The sequence below is a fragment of the Curcuma longa genome, chromosome 20 (assembly GCF_044706935.1).
Source record: "Curcuma longa cultivar G26 ecotype Majalengka, Jawa Barat chromosome 20, ITB_CL_G26_1.1, whole genome shotgun sequence".
NCBI lineage: Eukaryota > Viridiplantae > Streptophyta > Magnoliopsida > Zingiberales > Zingiberaceae > Curcuma > Curcuma longa.
The window spans coordinates 2,577,612-2,599,812 of NC_133880.1; the positions used below are offsets into that span (position 1 = coordinate 2,577,612).

A 22,201-nucleotide genomic window follows, 5' to 3' on the forward strand; every position below is an offset into this window, starting at 1 on the left:
CAAGCTTGTCAACCGATAGCTTGGCCGACTGTAAAAATCAGCTTTGGCCAAGGCAGCTTAGCAGGCTTGCGGTCGCAATCTGGGACCACGGTGGTCAGTTGCAAGCTGAGATGGTCATGATTGATAGCTTGGTCACCTAGAAGTCGAGATCCAGTTGGGGCAAACTCGACAGTCGCAAGTTGACACCCCACCTTAGCCTTGCTAGTAGTCGGCAGCTTGGCCGGCTATGATACCTCAACCCTGCTAGTTGGCAGTTTGGTCAACTACGATCTATGGCCCGAGTTTAGCTCTATCTAAGGGCTTAGTTGGTCATGATCGGAGGCTTGAGCTCAACCTTGTGCATGAGCTTAGTGTTCCGGCCAAAAACCGGGATGGTCAAGCCACCAGTCAACGAACGATCCGACGGGTGCGGCTTCCTAGTGGAGTTAGAGGGACGGAGTGATGAGAACCTGAAATGCACTTAAACAGGGAGTGAGAGGGGTGCCGGGAAGTCCCGGCGGGCCACTCCGACGCTCAAGTCAGTATTCCGTAGAAGGAAAAATGAAAATGTAAAAGAAAGAGAAGAGTTTAGAAGGTCGAACCAGCCCTCCAAGAAGGAGAAGAGGAAGAGCTTCCTTTCTGAAGAAGAGATCAGAGATTGGAATGCATAGCTCCTCAAGAAGAAGAAGTGCCCCCTCTTCGAAGAAGAGGAAGAAGAAGAAGATCATGCCGAGGAAGAAGCCCCCCCACTTTTCTCTTTGCTAGAGCTCTTCCTTATGTAGGCACACAAGGAGACCAAATCTGACATCTCTCCTTTCTTCTTGCTTCCTTTTGGCATTATGTGCAGGGAAAAGAGCATCTTCTATGACAACTTTATAAAGGCTGTCTTGGAACATATGTGGTTTGTTGAATCCACAAAAGACAAATGTTGACCAGTCCATTTGACTAGCCTTGCCAAATCAGCCTCATTCTTGACTCCCCCTTGACCCTTGACTTTTACCTTAGAGAAAGAGCCACGTCATTTATGCACCGGCATCAATCACGTAGAAACTTACTGTGATTTCATCGAATGAACAAGTCTTCGCACCACGTGGAGCTTTCATTGTGTTACCCTGCATCGGATCACTCACCCAGGTAACTATTAGTTCGGCGTGCTTTACAGCTCTGATCAGATGGGGAAACTTGACACGCATGTTCGCAGCTCCCATACTTGTGACGATGGTTAGCTTTCCAGGCTTGTTGTGAGGGTTCAAAATCTCACAAAGTTTTATAAGCTCAGATGGATCCATTTTATCACTCACCTTTATGCCCAGAGGATTGGCCAGCCCGCGGAGGAATTCCACATGTGCCCCATCTAATTGACAAGTCCTTTCTCCGACCCAAAGCATGTGAGCTGAACAATCATAGTATTGACCGGATGTCGAGTCCTGTCTTGTTAATGCTTGCTCATATGGTAGGTGAAGGCACTCATGGGATATCCAGAACTTAGTCATGGTCATGATTGGATCGTCAACTGGCAGTCCGGCAGCAACCATAAATTTAATGGCATCGTCAACTCTCTTAGCAAGCTCCATGTATCTGTTTCCTTGTTCACTGTCTTGAACAAAGTCAAGATTCCACTGAGTAACTCCGTGGATTGAAGCATAACCACCACGAGCAAATGCTCTTAGAAGATTTAGTGTCCCTGCTGATTGACTATAATCTTGGAGCAACTTTTTGGGATCAAGTGCTCGAGCTTCATCTTTAAAACTATCACTGAGTTTGATGTCGTCTTTCGTTTGAAATGGTTCAGATCCGAACCAGACCAGCCATACGGCCAACCTTGATGATAGGCATCCTGGCGCGGAACGCTAAAATCACCGCCATCTGCATCAGAACGTTGAAAGTATCCCTTATGTGGATGGCCTTGAACATCATGGAACTCTCGGCACAGTCACCTCCCTGAAGCAAAAACGCTTTTCCAACGGCAGCGTCCGCGAGTTTATCCTCCAGTTTTCTCGCTTCCTCGGTGAACACCAGCGGAGGGTATATCGCCAGGCTTTCAAGCACCGACTCCAGCTCTTCCTGATTCGGGTAGGTCGGAATATGGAGCGCCGGCTTGGATCTCCAGCTATCCATCGCCCAACTCGAGGAAGCATACACTATCGAGGATCGGCGTTTCTTGACGGAAGCAGCGGCGGCGCCCGCTGTGGGGAGGAAGGAGAACGCGTAGGCGAGCGCTGTCATCGCTGGAGCGAGGCGAGGCGAGTAAGGGGATACGAATTCGAGTTGGGCGATGGATAGCTGGAGATCCAAGCCGGCGCTCCATATTCCGACCTACCCGAATCAGGAAGAGCTGGAGTCGGTGCTTGAAAGCCTGGCGATATACCCTCCGCTGGTGTTCACCGAGGAAGCGAGAAAACTGGAGGATAAACTCGCGGACGCTGCCGTTGGAAAAGCGTTTTTGCTTCAGGGAGGTGACTGTGCCGAGAGTTCCATGATGTTCAAGGCCATCCACATAAGGGATACTTTCAACGTTCTGATGCAGATGGCGGTGATTTTAGCGTTCCGCGCCAGGATGCCTATCATCAAGGTTGGCCGTATGGCTGGTCCCGGATCAGCAGGGACATTAAATCTTCTAAGAGCATTTGCTCGTGGTGGTTATGCTTCAATCCACGGAGTTACTCAGTGGAATCTTGACTTTGTTCAAGACAGTGAACAAGGAGACAGATACATGGAGCTTGCTAAGAGAGTTGACGATGCCATTAAATTTATGGTTGCTGCCGGACTGCCAGTTGACGATCCAAATCATGACCATGACTAAGTTCTGGATATCCCATGAGTGCCTTCACCTACCATATGAGCAAGCATTAACAAGACAGGACTCGACATCCGGTCAATACTATGATTGTTCGGCTCACATGCTTTGGGTCGGAGAAAGGACTTGTCAATTAGATGGGGCACATGTGGAATTCCTCCGCGGGCTGGCCAATCCTCTGGGCATAAAGGTGAGTGATAAAATGGATCCATCTGAGCTTATAAAACTTTGTGAGATTTTGAACCCTCACAACAAGCCTGGAAAGCTAACCATCGTCACAAGTATGGGAGCTGCGAACATGCGTGTCAAGTTTCCCCATCTGATCAGAGCTGTAAAGCACGCCGAACTAATAGTTACCTGGGTGAGTGATCCGATGCAGGGTAACACAATGAAAGCTCCACGTGGTGCGAAGACTTGTTCATTCGATGAAATCACAGTAAGTTTCTACGTGATTGATGTCGGTGCATAAATGACGTGGCTCTTTCTCTAAGGTAAAAGTCAAGGGTCAAGGGGGAGTCAAGAATGAGGCTGATTTGGCAAGGCTAGTCAAATGGACTGGTCAACATTTATCTTTTGTGGATTCAACAAACCACATATGTTCCAAGACAGCCTTTATAAAGTTGTCATAGAAGATGCTCTTTTCCCTGCACATAATGCCAAAAGGAAGCAAGAAGAAAGGAGAGATGTCAGATTTGGTCTCCTTGTGTGCCTACATAAGGAAGAGCTCTAGCAAAGAGAAAAGTGGGGGGGCTTCTTCCTCGGCATGATCTTCTTCTTCTTCCTCTTCTTCGAAGAGGGGGCACTTCTTCTTCTTGAGGAGCTATGCATTCCAATCTCTGATCTCTTCTTCAGAAAGGAAGCTCTTCCTCTTCTCCTTCTTGGAGGGCTGGTTCGACCTTCTAAACTCTTCTCTTTCTTTTACATTTTCATTTTTCCTTCTACGGAATACTGACTTGAGCGTCGGAGTGGCCCGCCGGGACTTCCCGGCACCCCTCTCACCCCCTGTTTAAGTGCATTTCAGGTCCTCATCACTCCGTCCCTCTAACTCCACTAGGAAGCCGCACCCGTCGGATCGTTCGTTGACTGGTGGCTTGACCATCCCGATTTTTGGCCGGAACATTTTGGCGCCGTCTGTGGGAAAACTGAGCTGAACATCGTGATGGTTAACACTAAAAGAACTTCCGACAACCGTGATTCCATCGGAGAAAGGGACCAATAGAACTGTTCCAAGCACTTTCGTGCTCTCACTACATCTTGTCTGCGACAACTCGTCAACAGATCATACCACATGATGGACTACCGCGCCATGAGCTCAAAAAGCTTTGGAACGCCATCTGCTAGAGCGTTCATTACATTTAGTCCTAATTTTACTATTTTACATATCTCTCCTATTTATTTTGCCACTCATTTTGTGAATATTCTTTTGCAAGGAACAAGAGGTTTCAGTGAACAGTCGGCGAAGCATACTACCTAGTTCACTACCAACGGGAAGAGCTCTAAGAATCTTGGACCGTCATCTGTTTGAGGTCATCTTTCATCTAATCCTAATCTTCTTGTTTTATATCTCTCTCTCCCGTTTGTTTGTCTGTTACTCCGCGCTAGCAATCCGATCTCTGATGGTCAGACCCCCTTAGCCCCTCACTAATGGTTCCGCCTTATGACCGGGTTGGATTCCTAATTTCGAGCCAGCGACTTGGCCTCCCCACAGACGGCACCAAAATGTTCCGGCCAAAAACCGACGACAGTCAACCCACTGGTCAATAATATGCCACCTCAACCTGCGTGGGCCCAACGAAGAAGAGGACCTGCAAGATCACTGAAGAACGAACGGATTAGCTGGCGCCGGGAAGTCCCGGCAGGCCACTCCGACGCTCAAGTTAGGTTTCCGACGGGGGAAAATAGTAGTGAAAAGGAAGAAAGGAGACAATAGTGAGTATGCTAGAGATTCCATGATTCCTTCATACCTGCGAGAGGACTGATATACCTGTGAAGAGAACCTTCCATCTGCCAACGAAGCAGGCGTTGGTGGTATCCCGGGGGACAGTGTCTGATTATGCCTGACATCTGCGCCAGAGGGATGGCATCAAGGGGACAGAGGCAGCATGCCTGTAACCGTCTTCCAGCGTGGCTATGTACCTTACTCCTGTCGCTTAGCAAAAAATAGGAAGATGGCAGCCACGGAGAAGAGGATCGTGGAGACATGAGTATAACCTTTCCCCTGCATATCAGTCCACACGCTTCTTTGTCTGTAGTGTTAACCGGACTCGAGCCAGGATTATCGTCGAAGTGGAGAAGTATTCGGGACCAGTAATGATCAGGTTCACAGGGGGCCAATTGCGGTGCGTGTTGCCCGGGCAGGCTATACGCCGTGAGAGAGTGACCGGGCAACGTACCAAGCCGTACTATGATGAGCAAGCAGGCCCAGCTTAGGTCGGTTAAATGGTGTAAAACACGGGAAATGCATTCAGGAGGTAAGTTGAGCTCGGGACTGATCATGCTTAGTATTAGCCGGGCAAGCCATGCGCCGCGGAGGGATGGCCGGGCAAATAAGCAGTATGGATGCAGTGAGCAAGTTACCCGATGCATATCCCGGGGAACCAGCCTAGGAGGCGGGAGATGTGCGGGAATGATCATCCTTATTGTTAGCCGGGCGGCCTGTGTGATATGGAGTGATGTCCGGGATATAGGACGGGGGTCTAACAAGGTGTCTCCCGGGAGGTGATCCAGCAGTATGACTGATACCCGGGAAATGTCATAGATGACAACAGCCGGGCGAACCACACCTCGCATAGAGGTGGCCGGGCAATGGAACGCTTGCTGGGCCAGGTTAAACAGGCTAAGTGAGCTCTTGGGGGATGGTTTATCGTACCTCCCAGATCCTTTTGTCTGAGAGTGTTGCGGTCGAGACCAGGGGCCCGGGGGACCTGCCACGTCAGTTGATCTATTGACCCTTGGGACCGCGCCTGACCGGGCAAGACCACCTTGACCGTGGACCCCAGAGCCGGCCAGGCTGGGTGATCTATTGACCAGCCCCGCCACGTCAGGCCGAGCAAGACTTACCACATCACTTAGCTCGGGGCTTGAAGCAAGGCGGCAGATCTCCATGAGCATAGTTGGCCTCAAACAGGTTCGACTACGAGCTCGGCCTTGGCCTTACTGCGAGCTAGGCCTTGGCCTAACCACAAATTAGTCCGTCACAAGAATCCATTGTTTTAATTTTTGTTTAAGTTTACATATTATTTAGATTTTAAATTGTATTTTAATTTTTAATATTGTATATTTTTGTGTTACATGTTGTTGTTGGAATCGAAGTTCATAATTTTAAGATTTTCATTGGACACACAAATAAGATTTTGCTCACCTTAATAGTTAAATAATTTTATTATTTTTTAATGATAATAATTTTTATATATAAATTATATATACATCAAATCAAATGGAAGTGATAATAAATATAAAGATAAATAAATAGTAAATGATAAACATAATATATTTTAAAAATATCATTTTACTTATTAACTCAAGTTTTGGCAGGAATTAGACAGGTAAACATGAGTTCCTCAACGTAAGACAGAACAACCTATAAACGATGACTTTTCTTCCATCCAACAATTACAGCTACTAAGTTTGTTTCAAACTTCAAATTATTGTTCTAGTACAAACTTGTAGTAAGCAAAACTAAAATGATTAAGGGACAAACCCACGCAACATACTCGAAAGACATATCATAGTTCGGATACAGGATCCAATTTAGGCAGATTATTTCTCCCACTTGAGGGGCTTGACTACCTCCCAGGTGAAGTCTGGGTCATCCCTGCCAAAATGTCCATAAGCTGCCGTCTTCAGGAATCTGTGGCCGCCTCTCTTTAAGTCAAGGTTAATGGTGATCATGCCCGGCCTGAAGTCGAAATTCTCCTTCACAATTGTCAGTATCTCCTTATCAGGGATCTTCCCTGTTCTGTAGGTATCGACGAAAACAGAGAGGGGTTCCGGCACGCCGATGGCGTATGAGACCTGCACGATGCAACGGCGGGCGAGCCCATTGGCCACAATGCTCTTGGCCGCCTGCCTGGCAATGTAAGCTCCACTGCGATCAACCTTGGTAGGATCCTTCCCGGAGAAGGCACCACCACCGTGTGCTCCCCAGCCGCCATAGGTATCGATGATGATTTTGCGACCGGTGAGCCCAGCGTCGCCATGAGGACCTCCGATGACGAAACGTCCAGAAGGGTTAAGGTGGAAGATGGTCTTCTCGTCGAGGTATTGCTCGGGAACGATGGCCTTGATGACGTGCTCCTTGAGGTCAGCCGCAATCTCATCATTGGTCACCGTCTCGTCGTGTTGGGTGGAGATGAGGACGGTGTGGACACGGACAGGAACCATGGCGCCGTTGTCATTGCGGTACTCCACAGTCACTTGAGTCTTACCATCCGGCCTCAACCAAGCGCAAGTTCCATTCTTGCGGACCTCGGTGAGGCGAGCACCCAGCTTCGTAGCAAGCACATGGCTGAGGGGCATCAGCTCAGGGGTCTCATCGGTCGCATAGCCAAACATGTGGCCCTGGTCACCGGCGCCGATCTCCTCCGGGCGCTTGGTGAAGTGGCCGTGAACCCCCTGAGCGATGTCAGGGGACTGCCGCTCGATGTACATAAGCACGTTGCAACGGTCCGCGTCGAGGCCGACATCATCGGAAGTGAATCCGATGGAACGGCAGGTAGCACGGACGATTTTCTCATAGTCAACATCGGCCTTGGTGGTGATCTCGCCGAAGACCATGACCATATTGGTCTTGGTGCAGGTTTCGCAAGCAACCTTGCTGTCTGGGTCCTGCTCCAGACAAGCGTCGAGGACAGCATCCGAGATCTGGTCGCACAGCTTGTCCGGGTGCCCTTCGTTGACGGACTCAGAGGTGAAAAGGAAGGTATCCGCCATCTTAGACTCGCTGAATCATCAAAGAAAAGAACCATCAGAGTACTTTTCATCAAGAAGCAAGAATTCAAGATCACATCAATCCCCAAATAGGTCAGATCGAATCATTCATTTGGAAAACGCACAAAACCCCACCACTTCCAACCAAATCAAACTCAAAAAAGTTCGCCGCGAGGACGCAGATCGATCGGAAGCAAGACGACTCACCTGAAGGAAGTACACGACGCGAGAGGAGATGTCTGAAGCCGAATCTCCGCTGCCTTCTTCTCTCCGCGCTGCTTCCCGTCGCGCTTTCTCAGTCGCCGATCCCGACGCCGATTTATAGGTGCGGAGGTGCCGACGGGAACGCCCACCAACCTTTGTCGCCGATCCGAGATTTGATCCTGGCCGCCCAATTAGGACTCCTCTGATCCGACAGTAGACGGGCGTCCGAGGCAGGTGCCGATGGCGACGCCGACGCGTCATCACTGCCAGTCACCATCTGTTACCTGCTGGCTTGCCTAACCTACGCCCGATTTCTTGGGGCCCACCGCAAAGGCAGGGATCCATTGTAAGGTTCAGAACACAGAACAGGCATGTACCCTACCACCTTCACCGCCCCCATAATAATAATAATAATAATTTTTAAAAATATATTTAATTTTTTAAAATATAGTATTTTATTCAGACATGCGCTCAACTCTCATAAATGCATAAAAATCGATACGATTTTATAACTATTATTTATCTCTTTTAAAATAAAATTATTTTTCCAAAAAAATAACAGCAAACTAAATAAAATATAAAATTGAAATTGAAAAAGTATGGTTACACTTTATATAAGGCTAATTTTAAAAAAAATAAACTAGTGAGGAATCATTATTTAAAAGGAAAATTAAAAAAAAATTACTAAAAGTGGAGTGCGTTTAGAACCAAAACAAGTCTCGAAATAGCAGCCCTTTTATTCCAAGGCCTCCACCTCATCATCTTCTTCCTTCGCGCTATCCTCTTCTCAATCTCCTCTGCAACATCCGCTCGTCGTCGGTCGCCACCGCAAACGCGTCGTCCGTTCGCCGTACCTATCAAGATGAGCAATATGGACTACCACTGGAGGAGCGTTAACTCCACGCCCATCGTCTGCTACTCCACCAGCATCAGCATCTCCGTTGGCACCATGGACGGCGACCCCAACCCCCTCAACCACACCCTCCCCCTTTTCCTCCTCCAACTCCTCGTCATCGCCGTGACCAGCCGTCTCGTCGGTCTCATCCTCCTCCCCCTCCACCAGCCTCGCCACGTCTCCGAAATCGTGGTACGCTAATCCGAGATGCGATTTTTGGAAAATTTCTCTGCTAAAGGTTCGATTTTGATGTGAACAGAGTGGGTTGGTTCTCGGTCCGACGGGGCTCGGACAAATTCCAGGCTATCTCCGGACCGTCTTCCCATACCGGAGTTTGCCCATCTTGGAGGTCGTCGCCTACCTCGGCATCATCTACTTTGTCTTCATCACCGGCCTCGAGATCGATCCAACGAAGCTGAAGCGGTCGCAGAAGTATGGTGCCTTCGCCGCCGCGAGCATGGCCTTCCCTTTCGCCGTCGGAGCCTTCTCCGGCATCCTCGTCCATGCGCACCTCGAAATCGAGGCCAACCGAGTGTCCTTCCTCACCTTCCTCGGCGCCACCCTCTCCATCACCTCTTTCTCCGTCCTCGCCCGCACGCTTACCGAGCTCAAGCTCATCAAAACCGCCGTCGGCCTCGCGAGCCTCTCCGCCGCCGTCTTCGTTGACAGCTCCGCCTGGATCCTCGTCTCCGTCGCCTTCTCCATCTCCAGCGGCAAGCTGTCGGCCGCCGTCTGGGGGCTGCTCTCTGGGATGACCTTCTTCCTCTGTAGCTTCAAACTGGCGAAGCCGGCGGTCCTCTGGTTCGCGCAGAGGGACGAGGAGAAAGCAGAGGAGATGACGGTATGCATCGTTCTCGTCGGAGCAATGTCTTGGGCGCTCATGGGGGATGCCCTAGGTATCAACGCCATATTGGGCGCCTTCATCTACGGGCTCATCATCCCTTACCGCCCGACGGGGGTGGAGCTGGTGGAGCGGGTGGGCGACTTAGTGGAGGGCCTCCTCGTTCCGCTCTTCTACGCCCTCTGTGGTCTGCGCTCCGATCTCCGGTCGGTGAACCATCCCTGGTCAGCGGTTGCGCTGGCCACGGTGGTGCTGCTGGCCGCCGCCGCTAAGGTGGTGGCCTGCATGGTCGTCGGCCATTTGTACGAGATGCCGCTCGCCGACGGGTTTGCCATGGGCTTACTGATGACCACCAAAGGGGTCATTGAAATGGTCATCCTCAAAATTGGAAGGGACTCGGAGGTCTTGAGCGAGCAGGCGTACTCCATCTTGGTGGTAATGTCGGTAATGGTGACGGCGATGGTGACGCCGTTGCTAAAGCTACTGGTGACTACCAACAGAAGACAAGTTTCGTACGAGCGGCGGACGATCCAGTGGCCGGACGCTAGCGAAGAGCTCCGCGTCTTGCTCTGCATCCACAACGCCCGCAACGTGCCGTCCATGCTGGGCCTCCTCGACGCCGCCCACCCAAGCAAACGCTCCCCTGTCTTCGTCTTCTCCCTCCACCTTGTCGAGCTCACCGGCCGCGCCTCGGCTATGCTCGTTGTCCACGATGCCGCCGGCGCCGACGGCGACCAGAAGCGATTCTACAAACCCTCCTTCGATGACCGGTCTCAGGGAATAATCCAGGCGCTGGACTCGTACGCGCAGCGCACACCAGGGGTCACCATCCAACCCCTCACCGCCGTCTCCACCTACGACACCATGCACGAGGACGTGTGCGGCGTCGCCGAGGACAACTGCATCTCCTTCATCATTTTACCTTTCCACAAGCAGCCCACCGTGGACGGCGGCATGCAGGTGACCAACCCCGCCGTTCGCGCCCTCAACGACAGCGTCCTCGACAACGCGCCCTGTTCCGTGGCCATCTTCGTCGACCGCGGCTTCAGCGGTCCCGGCCGCAGGGCCGGCGAAGGCCAGAACGCCGCTAGCTACCGCGTCGCCGTGCTCTTCTTCGGAGGCGCGGACGACAGGGAGGCCTTGGCGCTGGCGTCGCGGATGGCCAACCACCCATCCATCAGCCTCTCTGTTTTCCGGTTCGTCCCCGATACTTGCCCATTCATCTCAACAACGACACCGACGGCGACTCGGCATCATGAAAATTTCCACGGGTCAGAGAAGTTGCTGACCGTGGACCAGGAGACCAACGGCAACGAGGTCAGTTACGGAGCGGCGGATGCGGACGAGGCGTGCCTGAAGGAGTTTAGGCGGAAGCATGAGGCGTCGTCGGCGGTGGGGTACAAGGAGAAGGTGGTGAGGAACTCGGAGGAGACAGTGGCGGTGATAAGAGGGATGCAGGGTCGGCATGAGCTGTACGTGGTGGGGAAGGGATCCTCGTCGTCGGCGTTGGTGGTAGGGCTGACGGAGTGGTGTGAGTTCCCGCAGTTGGGGGCGGTCGGGGACATGCTGGCGTCCAGTGATTTCGGAGGTAGCCCGTCGGTGCTGGTGGTGCAACGAGTGAAGCAGGAGAAGGTGGCGACCATGAAGTTGGAAGTTTGAGAGCACCCACTCCGATGGCAAAAGTTTATTTAACCCCTACACTTTAACTTCATTTTGAAATATCACCGTGTAGTTTAGGTATTATAATTTTACTCCCCCGTTGTTAGGAAGGTATCCAATTCGCATCTAAATGCATCTCGTATTTCTTCTCAATATAAATAATATATTGGTGAGGGATTCATGCTCTTCTCTTGTCATGGATCAATTGAAATTTTTCGATTTATTTCTTTATAGATGATCATGAAAATGACCGTGTAGATCTGTTGGGATAATTTCATCTTTTGTTAAAAAAAATCCATACTACCTTTCGAAGAGGATTGATTATATATATATCTATATCTATATATATTATTTTTATAAAAATTAAATTTATGAAAATCAAGTTAATCTTTTATTTATTTCATTATTAATTAAAAAATTGATAAAAATAGGGTTGATTAGTGTTATTCTCGTCGGTTTAGGGCTTTTTCGATTGCTTTCGGGTATAACTGAGTTGGTTGTGATGGAACAGAGTTGCAGAAGAGGACAAGAGTTTAATATTTTTTTTTTAACTAAATTAAAATGATTTGATGATAATAATAAATGCCAAAATAATTAAGCAAAAAACAACAGAGTAAAGGGTATCGGTTCGAAAACGCTACCTCGTAGTGTAAATCTCACTAGTCTTTGACACGCGTACTTCCTACGCACTTATCTGAGTGGGTCCCACTAAATCACACAAAAGACCTGCCACCTCGTCGCGTAAGGTTTACGCGTGTAAAAGACCCGTAAGGTTCATCAAAGGTTTTGCGGAGCTTAATTTTTTTTTCCAACGTTTAATTTAATTTAATTCAATTCGACTCTCTTTCTCTCTCGCTTCGCTCTTTTTCTTCGCCGTCGTTGTTCTCTGTTTTCACCCGCGGCAGACGACGACAAGGGCAGAGGAAGCGGGAGTTGTGTAGCAATCGCAATCCAGCTCTTCTTCTCCTCTCCCAATCTCCACTCGCTGGATCTTCTCTCCAATCACCTCCTTCCTTGCCTGATTGGTTTTCCTTGTAGCTTGGAATGGAATTGGTAGATTATTTATTGATTAGGGTCTTTTGCATGTATTTGTCCGTTTTTGTGATGTCGGGTTGTATGGTGTTGTAGATAAGTGGATTGTCTGCTAAGTCACAGCAAATCGATTGTTTCTTTTTCCGTGGTTGTCTTTGTGTAGCAATTATAGAGCACGTACAGAGTAGAAGAAATTAGTGCCTGAATCTGTGATCTAACAAGGTTGGGTCTTTGCACTTTTTAGATGTTAGTTACAAGTAGAAATATTCAAACAAGATACTTATGAAGAACTTGCTTCATGGATGTTCACTCAGGCAGGATCATTAATTGGAGTATTTAATATAAAATGATAACGATTGCCAAATTTGTGATCTTGTTAATTTTATTATATTGTTTAATTGTCGAAACAGTAATCACCTATGACCTAACCATCATGAAACCTTATTTCTATGTGGAAGAAGGGAACTACATGAAGAATAGCACATAAAAAAATAATCTATTCCATTAAGTATTCGACATTATTGTCATCCTTGAAAACATCCATTTCTGTTAGTTTTAACAGAATGGCGCCATGATTCCAATATAACTTGAGGAAACAATAGAGACGTACTTTTCGCATGTTGTTATATATGCTGATGAAGACATGTTACTACACTTTGCTGAAGTATTTGGTATGTGACTATGTGGTATTGCACTTCTCTCTGGTGCACTTGTGCTTTTATGGACTATGTAATGCAACACAAGAACACTTTGATACCACTTGATATGTCATCCAATTTTTGTAGTGTGTCAACAATATATGGAACACCTCTTCCATTAAATAATCCCTTATGGTTCCTACATTATGCTTAGAAATTGCTGGTACATAAAGCAAAGAGGCCAACAAATCATTTGGAGTTGAGTTCTCTTTCATAGTTGGAGAAAAGACAAACATCATTATCTGACTTGGAAAATGATGTCCTTTTTTTAATTGGCATCTTTCTCTCCAAACAAAGAGAACCCAACTCCAAATGATTTGTTGGCCTCGGGCTGCCCGTTTTTTAAGCATAATGTAGGAACCATGCTAACCAAAGTTGGTGAGGCAGTTTCTCTTTATGCTTGAAAATGATGTCCTGAGAAGGAGGCTAGCAACTCATCTGGAATCAAGTTCACCTTATTCAGAGAGAATGGTGTGTGAATCATGAGATTCTTAGTAACCATTCTGCAACCAACAGGTCAGATGATGATGTTTGCCCTTTATCCAATTATGAGGTTGTTTGTTGAGAAGAGGTTTTTGGGGCATCTAGATGAGAGGATGTGAAAGTTGCAATTGTTCTGTGTAGCAGTGTAAATTTACTAGAATTATTGCTCCTATATGGGGATGATTTAATGAAGGAGGTGTTTCAGAACATTGTGATGCACTTAAGAAATTGGATGGCATATCAAGTGGTGTTAGAATGTTCTTGTATTGTATGAAATGGTATTAGAGCATCCTAGTGTTGCATATGTATATCTCATGTCTATATGAAATATGATAGATTTACTTTGAAGGGAGTTAATAGATGCAGGGATAGATAATAGTGCATAACGACCTCTTACTGATGTGAGTTTTGACACACAGAAAGAAGTCATAATTATTTTGAAGTCTTTGCCTCAGCCCAATTCTGAACTAATTATCTGAGTTGGTCATAGCTGCACCTTTTTTCTCCCAGTAGATGATCAGATTTGTATAAAATTTAATGATTAGATAAACTCGATATGTTATACTGCTGTTGCTATGAAAGTTCTTTTGCTTGGTTGGTAGTGATTGCATTTTGGGAATAATTGGTGGCAAGCTAGTGTAAACTATTATTGCTTGATATATACAATTTAGGTATTTATGTGACATGCTGCCCACTTCTAAGTCATCCCACTTTATATTCAAGCATTGAACCTCAGAAGAATGATCATAGTTTTAGATTATTTTGTGTTACAAATCTACCAGTGGGATTGGAATAGAATGTAGACCATTTCCTTGTGAATAAATTAAATAATTCATTGTTGCTTCATTTTTTGAGGAAATCTTAAAGTTCTAGTAAGAAATTATCTTTCGCTTGTTGAATGTGACAACTACATGGTATTGTGCTACCATCATGTCTTGTAGGAAATTGCAGCATGGTCCATGGATGAAAGGAAAGAAAAAATCTAATGGAATGATATTCTTCCCCACTTATAAATATTGTATTTGCTCCTCTAAATTAAATCTAGCTTATCCATAGCTTCAATGTTTGAAAGTTTCATATACTTCTGTCTCTCTCTCTCTCTTTTTTCTTTTTCTGAGGAAATGTGGTTGAGGCAAAAAAAAAAAAAAACCATTCATAAAAAATGAAATGACTGCATGGGCTATGGGAAAGCCCTTGAATAGTAAAGGTCCTCATAAAATAACAACTTGCAGATAGTGAGAGATGGCATATGTGAATAATTAAATTACCAAAATCTTTTAAAAAATCAATATGTGAATTCCATGTATTAAATGGTTAAATATAGAAAACCCTTTCTAGTTCTTGATGAAATAATTCACAAAATCATGAAAATGACATTCATGAAAAGTTAGCATGCATTCTTTTATGTATTAATTCTTTTTCTCTCTCTTGAAGCTGATATCTTAGACTCTAGATAGAATGATGTGTTCTGTTTTTGTTTGGGGCATCAACATTTGTTTTTCTTCTCAATATTATCAATATTTTAACTTAGCTTATGTTTATGAGAATCCCTAAATAGCAGGGATGCCTTGTTCTTGCTGTTGTTATGCTTTACTTAGTATAGCAATAAGATTTTTTTTTTTATTTAGAAACATTATTTATGAACATTGAGGTTAGAAATTTTTGACATTTAAATGAGTTTGTCTTAAGATGTTTAATAAGAAGCTCTTGTATGCACTAATTTAGATGTTCTGGGTGATCTTCTCAGGCATTGTATGGTATCATGTCACAATGTTTAGTTTTTTTTCTTCATTTGCTTAACTTCATGTTTTCCAAGCCAGCTATAATCACAATTTCATTTTTAATCTTAATTCAGGGCAAGTATTCTTTTGGTCTAATCATGTTGTCATTACTCCTGCAGGTGCTAACTTTTGTGGAAAACATGACTTGATATTTTGAGATCCTGGTTGGATCTGTTGATTCTGCTGGTATACCATTGTACCTTTCACTGATAGTATAATTCTATGGCTAAAAAGGGATACCAGCAAAGGGATGGGTTGAATTGTAATGAGACTGATCACCTAAATGATGATAATCTTTGTCGTTCAAGGAGTCCTGGTGCAAAGACAAATAAGACCAAAGCAAATGGCAAAAAGAACAGACAGAGATCTGGGCATGCTCTTACCAGAGAGAAATCAGATGATGAAAACCCACGTTTGCTGCAACCAATGGGTAAGTCAGGCAAATTACATGATCTTCCAAGGAGCAAGCCTTCTTCAGATGTTTCTGAGAAAGTAGGGACTGATGGAACTTTTTCTGACATTTTTGATGAACTTCCTGTTGGAAATAACAATGCAACATTCATTGCGGTGGCATCAAGGAACTTAAGATCTTTGGCCTTATATGCTTTTACGGCAGCTACCCATTGGCTTGCAAGACAGAAACCATGGTTCAAAGCAATAAATTCTGTTATCTACAAGAGTCAGTGCTATGCTCGTGCTAAATTTGGACATGCTTATCCTATTATTTTGACGTGGGCTATGTATTGTGGTAAATTGGTTTTGCTTCTTTCCATGGTTTGGCTAGACTGCAGTATTCGAGGTCTTGATTCTCTATTACGGTTGGGAACAACATCTGTCCTTACAACAGTTTGGTGCAGCATACTTTCTTTTACTGCAATGATTGGATTCATGAAAATGCTTATAATCATGGTAAAACTATGACTGTTAGTTCATTTGATTCTTCTTTTGGCTAACTAGTACATTAAAAAATATAGCCATTTACTCTATGCATGCTTCCTTTTATATTTGCTACATTCCTCTTAATTGATAGTGCCTTTTTTTTGCTGTGCACTGCACCTGGTTGTTCAATATCCTCTGGCATAGTTTAGCTACACATCTGGAACTTGCTGCTCCTTTGATTTAGTTTGTTTCCATGCATTGATACAAAGGTTTGTAGAATTTTTTTGATCCATAAAATTTGACAGAAATTAGACTTGCCTCATGCTGGCCATACTCCCTGATGGACACAAGTTCAGGGTAGGGTATGTCATCAAGCATAAATAACAAAGTTAGAAATCAAATTCAAGAACTGGAAGATCTGCATACCTTTTATGTAAACCAGACAACATTGGCCTAAGCCATTCTTATGTTTGTTCGTGTGCATAAACTTCTTGTTATTATGGTTGAATTTTTTAGTGTTCCTTCTTCACGTTTTTTTCATCTTTACTGTCCTCCCTGGTGATGTGTTTCTTTTTCTTTGGACTTTTGTCTAATGCCTTTGCAAAGTAGGACTAATTGTTTTTCTAGTTCTTTTGTTTACTTGAGTTTAGTAGTTGATTGTGTATGCTTTCCAATTAATCATAGGATTTTGAACAGGTCGTTGCTACTGCAATGGTTATTTTTATTGGTATTGGACTAACAATTCTGATTATGACCGTCCTTGCATTGGGGATCTTGTGGTTCTGTGGCAGCTTTTGGGTAACCGTGTTTGTGTCGATTCTTTCAGGTAGCCTATTGTGCTTATAATAATATTAAGACCCTTGCCTATAGAAAAAGTTAAATTTTGTCTATTGACACTTAGCTTTCTTACACAGGAATCACATTTATGCTTGGTCATGATCGAATTGCCCTCCTTATCACCACAATATATTCTATGCACTGTGCCAGATGCTACTTAGGATGGCTCGGGATCTTCTTCAGCCTCAATGCTTCTTTTATTTCCAGTGATTTTCTTATTCACTTTCTGAAGAATAACATAAATGACTACAAGTCTGACAATCCTTCAGAAGAAGCTAGGCAAAATCAGAGTGATGCTTTTCCTAACATGCCACCTGATCGTGGCCCGGGATTTCCTTCAACTAGTGGAACTGAGGAACTCACCTCAGAAGATGAAGTTGCTCGATTGTTGAAATGCAGAGATCACTATTCAGCTCTAGGTTTCACGCGCTATGAGAATGTAGATGTCACTCAACTCAAGAGAGAGTATAGAAAGAAGGTGATAGTTGCAATCCAACAATCTTTGTTTTCTGCTTACCTAGTCTGGCTCAAGTGCATTTACTATCCTATTATTAGTGATAAAATGTCCACAAACTTGCGTAGGCAATGCTTGTCCATCCTGATAAAAATATGGGCAACAACAAGGCTGCAGAAGCATTTAAGAAGCTTCAAAATGGATATGAGGTGGAAATCTTTTTCATTTTTTCTTTAATGCAAGTTATCTATTTGTTTCATCCTCATAGCAATCTCCCTAAACAACCATTAATTTAAAAAACAACAAAAAACTATCCTGGTCATTTTTATCTCACCAGGTTCTGTTAGATTCTTTGAAGCGGAAAACCTATGATGAAGAGTTGAGAAAGGAAGAGTTCTTGAACTATTTTCGAAGATTTCAGAATGTCCCCCAACAGGTTGTGTATTCTCTTCTTTTTTTTTAACTTATAAGTTTTGAACTTCATGGATTGATTACATATTTCCACAGCTGTCATATGAGAAGTATTTGTTGCTAGTGAAAATGAAATTTCTCTTGCACCAGTAAAAGCTTGGCCATATACTAATATAGATGTAAAGCAATGAATGGATAATGGAATACTTCTGGGCGGTTCAATTACCTGAAAACTGTGGCAGTAACCAATAGATAAGAAGTTTTATTATCTTTCCTACTTCATTAAATTTCAAGTATTAAGACCAAGTTCACGTCTTTCTAATACATCTATATTTGGTCATCTGTATTTGTTTCATTTCCAAGGCGTTGGATTCTTGGCTATACTATAAAAAACATAAATAGTTTGTGAAAAAATGGTTTTAATTTTAGGAATGAGAAAGGAGTAGCATTAGTTTAGAGCAGGTCATTATTAATGCATGAGGGTCATATAGTTTCAGCAACGCACAGATGTCTCAGATGAAGTTCCAAGGTTTTTTCAGACCTCATTATTTAGACTGTAGGATTGCACTTTTCTATGACAGAGGTTAAGTTGAACTGGTTAGATCGCAAGTTGTGTCGGATATGTTAAACTCCAGCCAAACTCACAAGTCGATTCACTGTAATTCTTAAATCAAAATTGCCAAGTGAAGGTAGCTAGCTAGGCGAAGTACAAAATGAAAGCTGTCGAAGTGCAATAGAAGGCAGTTGTGGAGCTCTTGGGTTAGGGAAAAGCGGTCAACATTATATGCTTTAGTATTCATCTGTTTCATCTCTATAGTGCATTCCACAAAATACAGTGAGTAGTAAATTAGCATCTTATTTTTGTAGTTTTCTGCTTTTTTCTTGGAATGCTAAAAGAATTCTTTGGTTTAAACTTTTATATCATATATAGCATCATATATCAATGCTGTAAACTATGGTGTTAATTTCCTTTTTATTTAAAATTTAAACTCTGTGATTAAGGAGTTGGGTTACTGGACATGGTTATGGTATACAAAACATATTGAACTTTCACAATCATTCATCGAGCATTAAACTGACAGGATCATATTTTCATTTGTTTCTGAATATCTTAAATAATGTATCATTCAATCAACTTAATCTGTAACTTATGAACTCGAATCAAAATGATCTTTACCACATCTATTACAGTTTTTATAATCCTAACTAATGGCTTTGAAGGGTAGAGAAACCTTAACAAGAACCTAGGACATCAATGGCTAAGCCTAACTCGAGGTTCAACCTTGTGAGGTTCGGCCAACCTAGGTAGGGGACCCAAGTAATGGTTTGAACCTACTCTAATAGGTTTTAAATACGACTTGAGGTTCTCGTATGAAGTTAAAATAGATAAGGGTACATAAGGAAAGCAAAGAAACTAAAGGGGACTCCGAGACGATTCGACCAACCTTAAGAGATTAGGGACTTGGTCGGATCTAGGGTTCTTATGCGATCAACTATGAAATGGGTGACCTTAGTTAACCTTATTGAGTTCCAAGTAATAAGAATGACAAGACCCTAAGGAAAAAGGTAACCTATAAGGGTCGCTTAACCCTAAGAAAATGTAAGGGTTCTGATTCAAACAAAGATGTCAATATGGGTATCCATGATATAAGTTTCATGACATGAGTTTATCTCATGTTAATGACACAAGACGAAAATCATGATATGTTATAACATACCACATGAAATGATGTCCGAATGTTCATCGTGTATAAAGGATGATGAACGATGAAATGATAAGAGGACATTCATAATGAAATGAAAAATGAAGGTATATGCATTAAATTATTTTAATGAAGGGCTTGTACCGGAACCCGAAAGGGGTCCAAGGGATGGCCACCTAAAGAACGGCCCTAGGTCGAAAGACAAAAGACCTAGTAACCGAATAGTCGAGACTTGCAACCTCGTACTATTTGGAATGGCGCGCAAAAGATGAATGGGTACAAGCCAGGGATCCCTAAAGAATGATAAGAATGATTAATTTCACTTATTATGTAATAAGTTTTCAAAAGCATGTGCATTATACTTATGCATATTATGACAATGTAGAGTTAAGGAAATTACATGTGCTCAATGTTTATGAAATGATATGCTTTGATGTTTATGCTTGCTTTTATCATGTGATATTTATATGCTCGGATTAACGACTTGGTTTTGGTGAGTAGGAAAGGAGCTTACTAAGCCTTGTGCTTACAGTCTCTTCTTTCTCATGTTGCAGAACCAAATCAAAGACGTTAGGGAACGGGAAGCAGCCGGACAAGGCCAAATAAAGATGTGTGTGGTGGTGCCATAACCGACGAATATGAAACATAAACATTGCATGCTAAATGACTGTATTAATTACTATTGCTTTAAGATTTTATGATGTTATGTGGTTGATGATAGAACCTTAGTAACTTAGACAATATATGCATGCTCTTAAGATGTTTAAGTATCACATATGAACTTCTATTATGTTAAAATGTTTCCGCTGCAAGTTTAGATTTCTCGTATGTGATATACTCTATATGTATGTATGAAAAAAAAAATGAAACCCCGTAACGTCCGTCATAAGGCTCTGGTATGGTAAGGACGGGCGTTTACCAATTGTAGGATCGTGTACGCGCTAGAGGGGGGGTGAATAGCGCGTTTCGCTTTTTCGATTTCGTTCGTTAACTGTAAAAACTAAGCAGCGGAAATATTAAATAACACAGCAGGGGGACACGCGGGATTTACTTGGTTCCTAACCCCCCAGGGTTAGTACGTCCAAGGCCTAAGTCGGGAGGCGCCCGTCCACTAGTGGTCTCCTTTCCGAACGGCGTTCGGAGGCGGAGAAACCCGTCTTACAGTCTGATAAACAATAACTTAAGAATTGAAATTAAATGCAATAAATTAAAAGCAAACTCTTGTGCCCGATCTGGAAGTCCTGAGCGCCCCGCACTCCTTCTGGATCTTCCCCGGTTGCAAGAACTGGCCTCTTTTGCGTTTCACAGCACCACAGGATGAGTTGGGAGGTTTCTGGCTTGAATTGGGTTGCTTCTGCACGTTCACAGCCTTATATAGACCTCCTGAGTCGACTCCAGCAAGCCCTGAGTCGACTCCAGCCTATGTGGTGGATAAAACTTGCTTCTTTGTCGTTATCAGCTGCCTGAGTCGACTCAAATGGGCTTCTGGGTCGACTCCAGCCCTCCGAGTCGACTCAAGTGGCATTCTGAGTCGACTCCAGCCTGAATCCGAAAAAACTCAAAACACCAATTTTGTAGATCTCTGAAAGAGCTTTCCAACGCATCTGAGTTTGCCTCGTTCTGAGACCCGAGTCAAAAGTTATGGCCTTTTGAAGTTCAGCCTGTATTATAGTTCCTGAAAAAATCAGCATGCATACAAAGAAGCAAACCTAACTTTACCTTGTGAGTCTAACTTCGGATTTCTCCCGAAATCCTGGGTTAGTCTAACCCACTCCATTCTGGAGAATTTGTGCCAACCAAGTCACCCAGACTTGTTGGACTTGTGCTCGGCTCTGTCGTTGCCCCCCAGGACTTGAACGCAACTGATCCTCCTGATCAGTCCATTCTTCTCTGCAACTTGGTCCTCCTGACCAAGTCCATTTCATCCGCAACTACCCAAGTCCGGATCTTGCCTGGTGCACGTTGACTCTGCCAAGACTTCTGCCTGATCCTCCAAACCAGGACTTTCCCTTTGCCTAGCCTACAACTAGGACTTTCTCTTGCCCAGCTTCACTCACCAGGACTTCCATTGTCTAGTCTAACCGACTAGATCTTTCTCACTCACTTCCACACATCCAAACATCAAGTCATTGTCTAGTCTAACCGACTAGATCTTTCTCACTCACTTCCACACATCCAAACATCAAGTCCTGTTTGGATCAACCCTTGGTCAAACTGACCAGACCTAGGTGTATTGTCAAACATCGAAACTCTAGGCAAGATCTTAGTGCATCTTGCACCAACACCCTATTCAGATAATAGATCGAGCAGTTAAAAAATTACGGAATAAAGAAGTACCATTAGTAAAAGTCATATGGCAAAATCATAGAGCAGAAGAGGCAACTTGAGAAACGGAGGATAGTTTGAGACAGAAATATCCAGAGTTATTTTAAGTTCGAGGACGAACTTTTTATAAGGTAGGGGGATTGTAACGCCCTAAAAATCTCAAAAATAATTTTAGAAATATTCTATGATTTTTCTGGAATTTTAGAATATTTTTCTGGAATTTTTGGATTAGCAGAAGTAGTAAAAATAAATAAGGAGAATGTCCGAGGCGGTATTTGAACCCGCGACCTATAG

The 22,201-nt window shown here is 44.1% G+C and overlaps 3 protein-coding genes and 2 pseudogenes across 3 annotated transcripts; 3 read left to right on the forward strand and 2 right to left on the reverse strand.

Moving 5' to 3' along the window:
• Positions 1-1,001: 1,001 nt before the first annotated feature.
• On the reverse strand, positions 1,002-2,205 carry LOC141813546 (phospho-2-dehydro-3-deoxyheptonate aldolase 1, chloroplastic-like; annotated as a pseudogene).
• Positions 2,206-2,248: 43 nt separating this feature from the next.
• On the forward strand, positions 2,249-3,245 carry LOC141813547 (phospho-2-dehydro-3-deoxyheptonate aldolase 1, chloroplastic-like; annotated as a pseudogene).
• Positions 3,246-6,342: 3,097 nt separating this feature from the next.
• Positions 6,343-7,984, reverse strand: LOC141813129 (S-adenosylmethionine synthase-like). The gene is made up of 2 exons (XM_074701037.1): positions 7,913-7,984; positions 6,343-7,718 (listed from the first exon to the last, which is right to left on the reverse strand). The coding sequence occupies exon 2, from the start codon at positions 7,706-7,708 to the stop codon at positions 6,536-6,538; it is 1,173 nt and encodes a 390-aa protein (XP_074557138.1). The 5' UTR covers positions 7,709-7,718; positions 7,913-7,984; the 3' UTR covers positions 6,343-6,535.
• A 787-nt stretch (positions 7,985-8,771) lies between these two features.
• On the forward strand, positions 8,772-11,304 carry LOC141813549 (cation/H(+) antiporter 15-like). Its single transcript, XM_074701511.1, has 2 exons — positions 8,772-8,996; positions 9,064-11,304. The coding sequence occupies exons 1-2, from the start codon at positions 8,772-8,774 to the stop codon at positions 11,302-11,304; spliced, it is 2,466 nt and encodes an 821-aa protein (XP_074557612.1).
• An 890-nt stretch (positions 11,305-12,194) lies between these two features.
• On the forward strand, positions 12,195-18,032 carry LOC141813550 (uncharacterized). Its single transcript, XM_074701512.1, has 7 exons — positions 12,195-12,558; positions 15,373-16,207; positions 16,874-17,003; positions 17,092-17,492; positions 17,597-17,677; positions 17,806-17,904; positions 17,976-18,032. The coding sequence occupies exons 2-7, from the start codon at positions 15,521-15,523 to the stop codon at positions 18,030-18,032; spliced, it is 1,455 nt and encodes a 484-aa protein (XP_074557613.1). The 5' UTR covers positions 12,195-12,558; positions 15,373-15,520.
• Positions 18,033-22,201: the final 4,169 nt, after the last annotated feature.

Excerpts from the sequence above, each read along its gene's own strand:
- LOC141813129 (XM_074701037.1), bottom strand. The coding sequence starts at position 7,708 with ATGGCGGATACCTTCCTTTTCACCTCTGAGTCCGTCAACGAAGGGCAC.
- LOC141813549 (XM_074701511.1), top strand. The coding sequence starts at position 8,772 with ATGAGCAATATGGACTACCACTGGAGGAGCGTTAACTCCACGCCCATC. Across the intron at positions 8,997-9,063 it reads GCCACGTCTCCGAAATCGTG|AGTGGGTTGGTTCTCGGTCC; the intron begins GTACGCTAATCC and ends TGATGTGAACAG.
- LOC141813550 (XM_074701512.1), top strand. The coding sequence starts at position 15,521 with ATGGCTAAAAAGGGATACCAGCAAAGGGATGGGTTGAATTGTAATGAG. Across the intron at positions 17,004-17,091 it reads GTTTGTGTCGATTCTTTCAG|GAATCACATTTATGCTTGGT; the intron begins GTAGCCTATTGT and ends TTTCTTACACAG. Across the intron at positions 17,493-17,596 it reads AGAGAGAGTATAGAAAGAAG|GCAATGCTTGTCCATCCTGA; the intron begins GTGATAGTTGCA and ends AAACTTGCGTAG.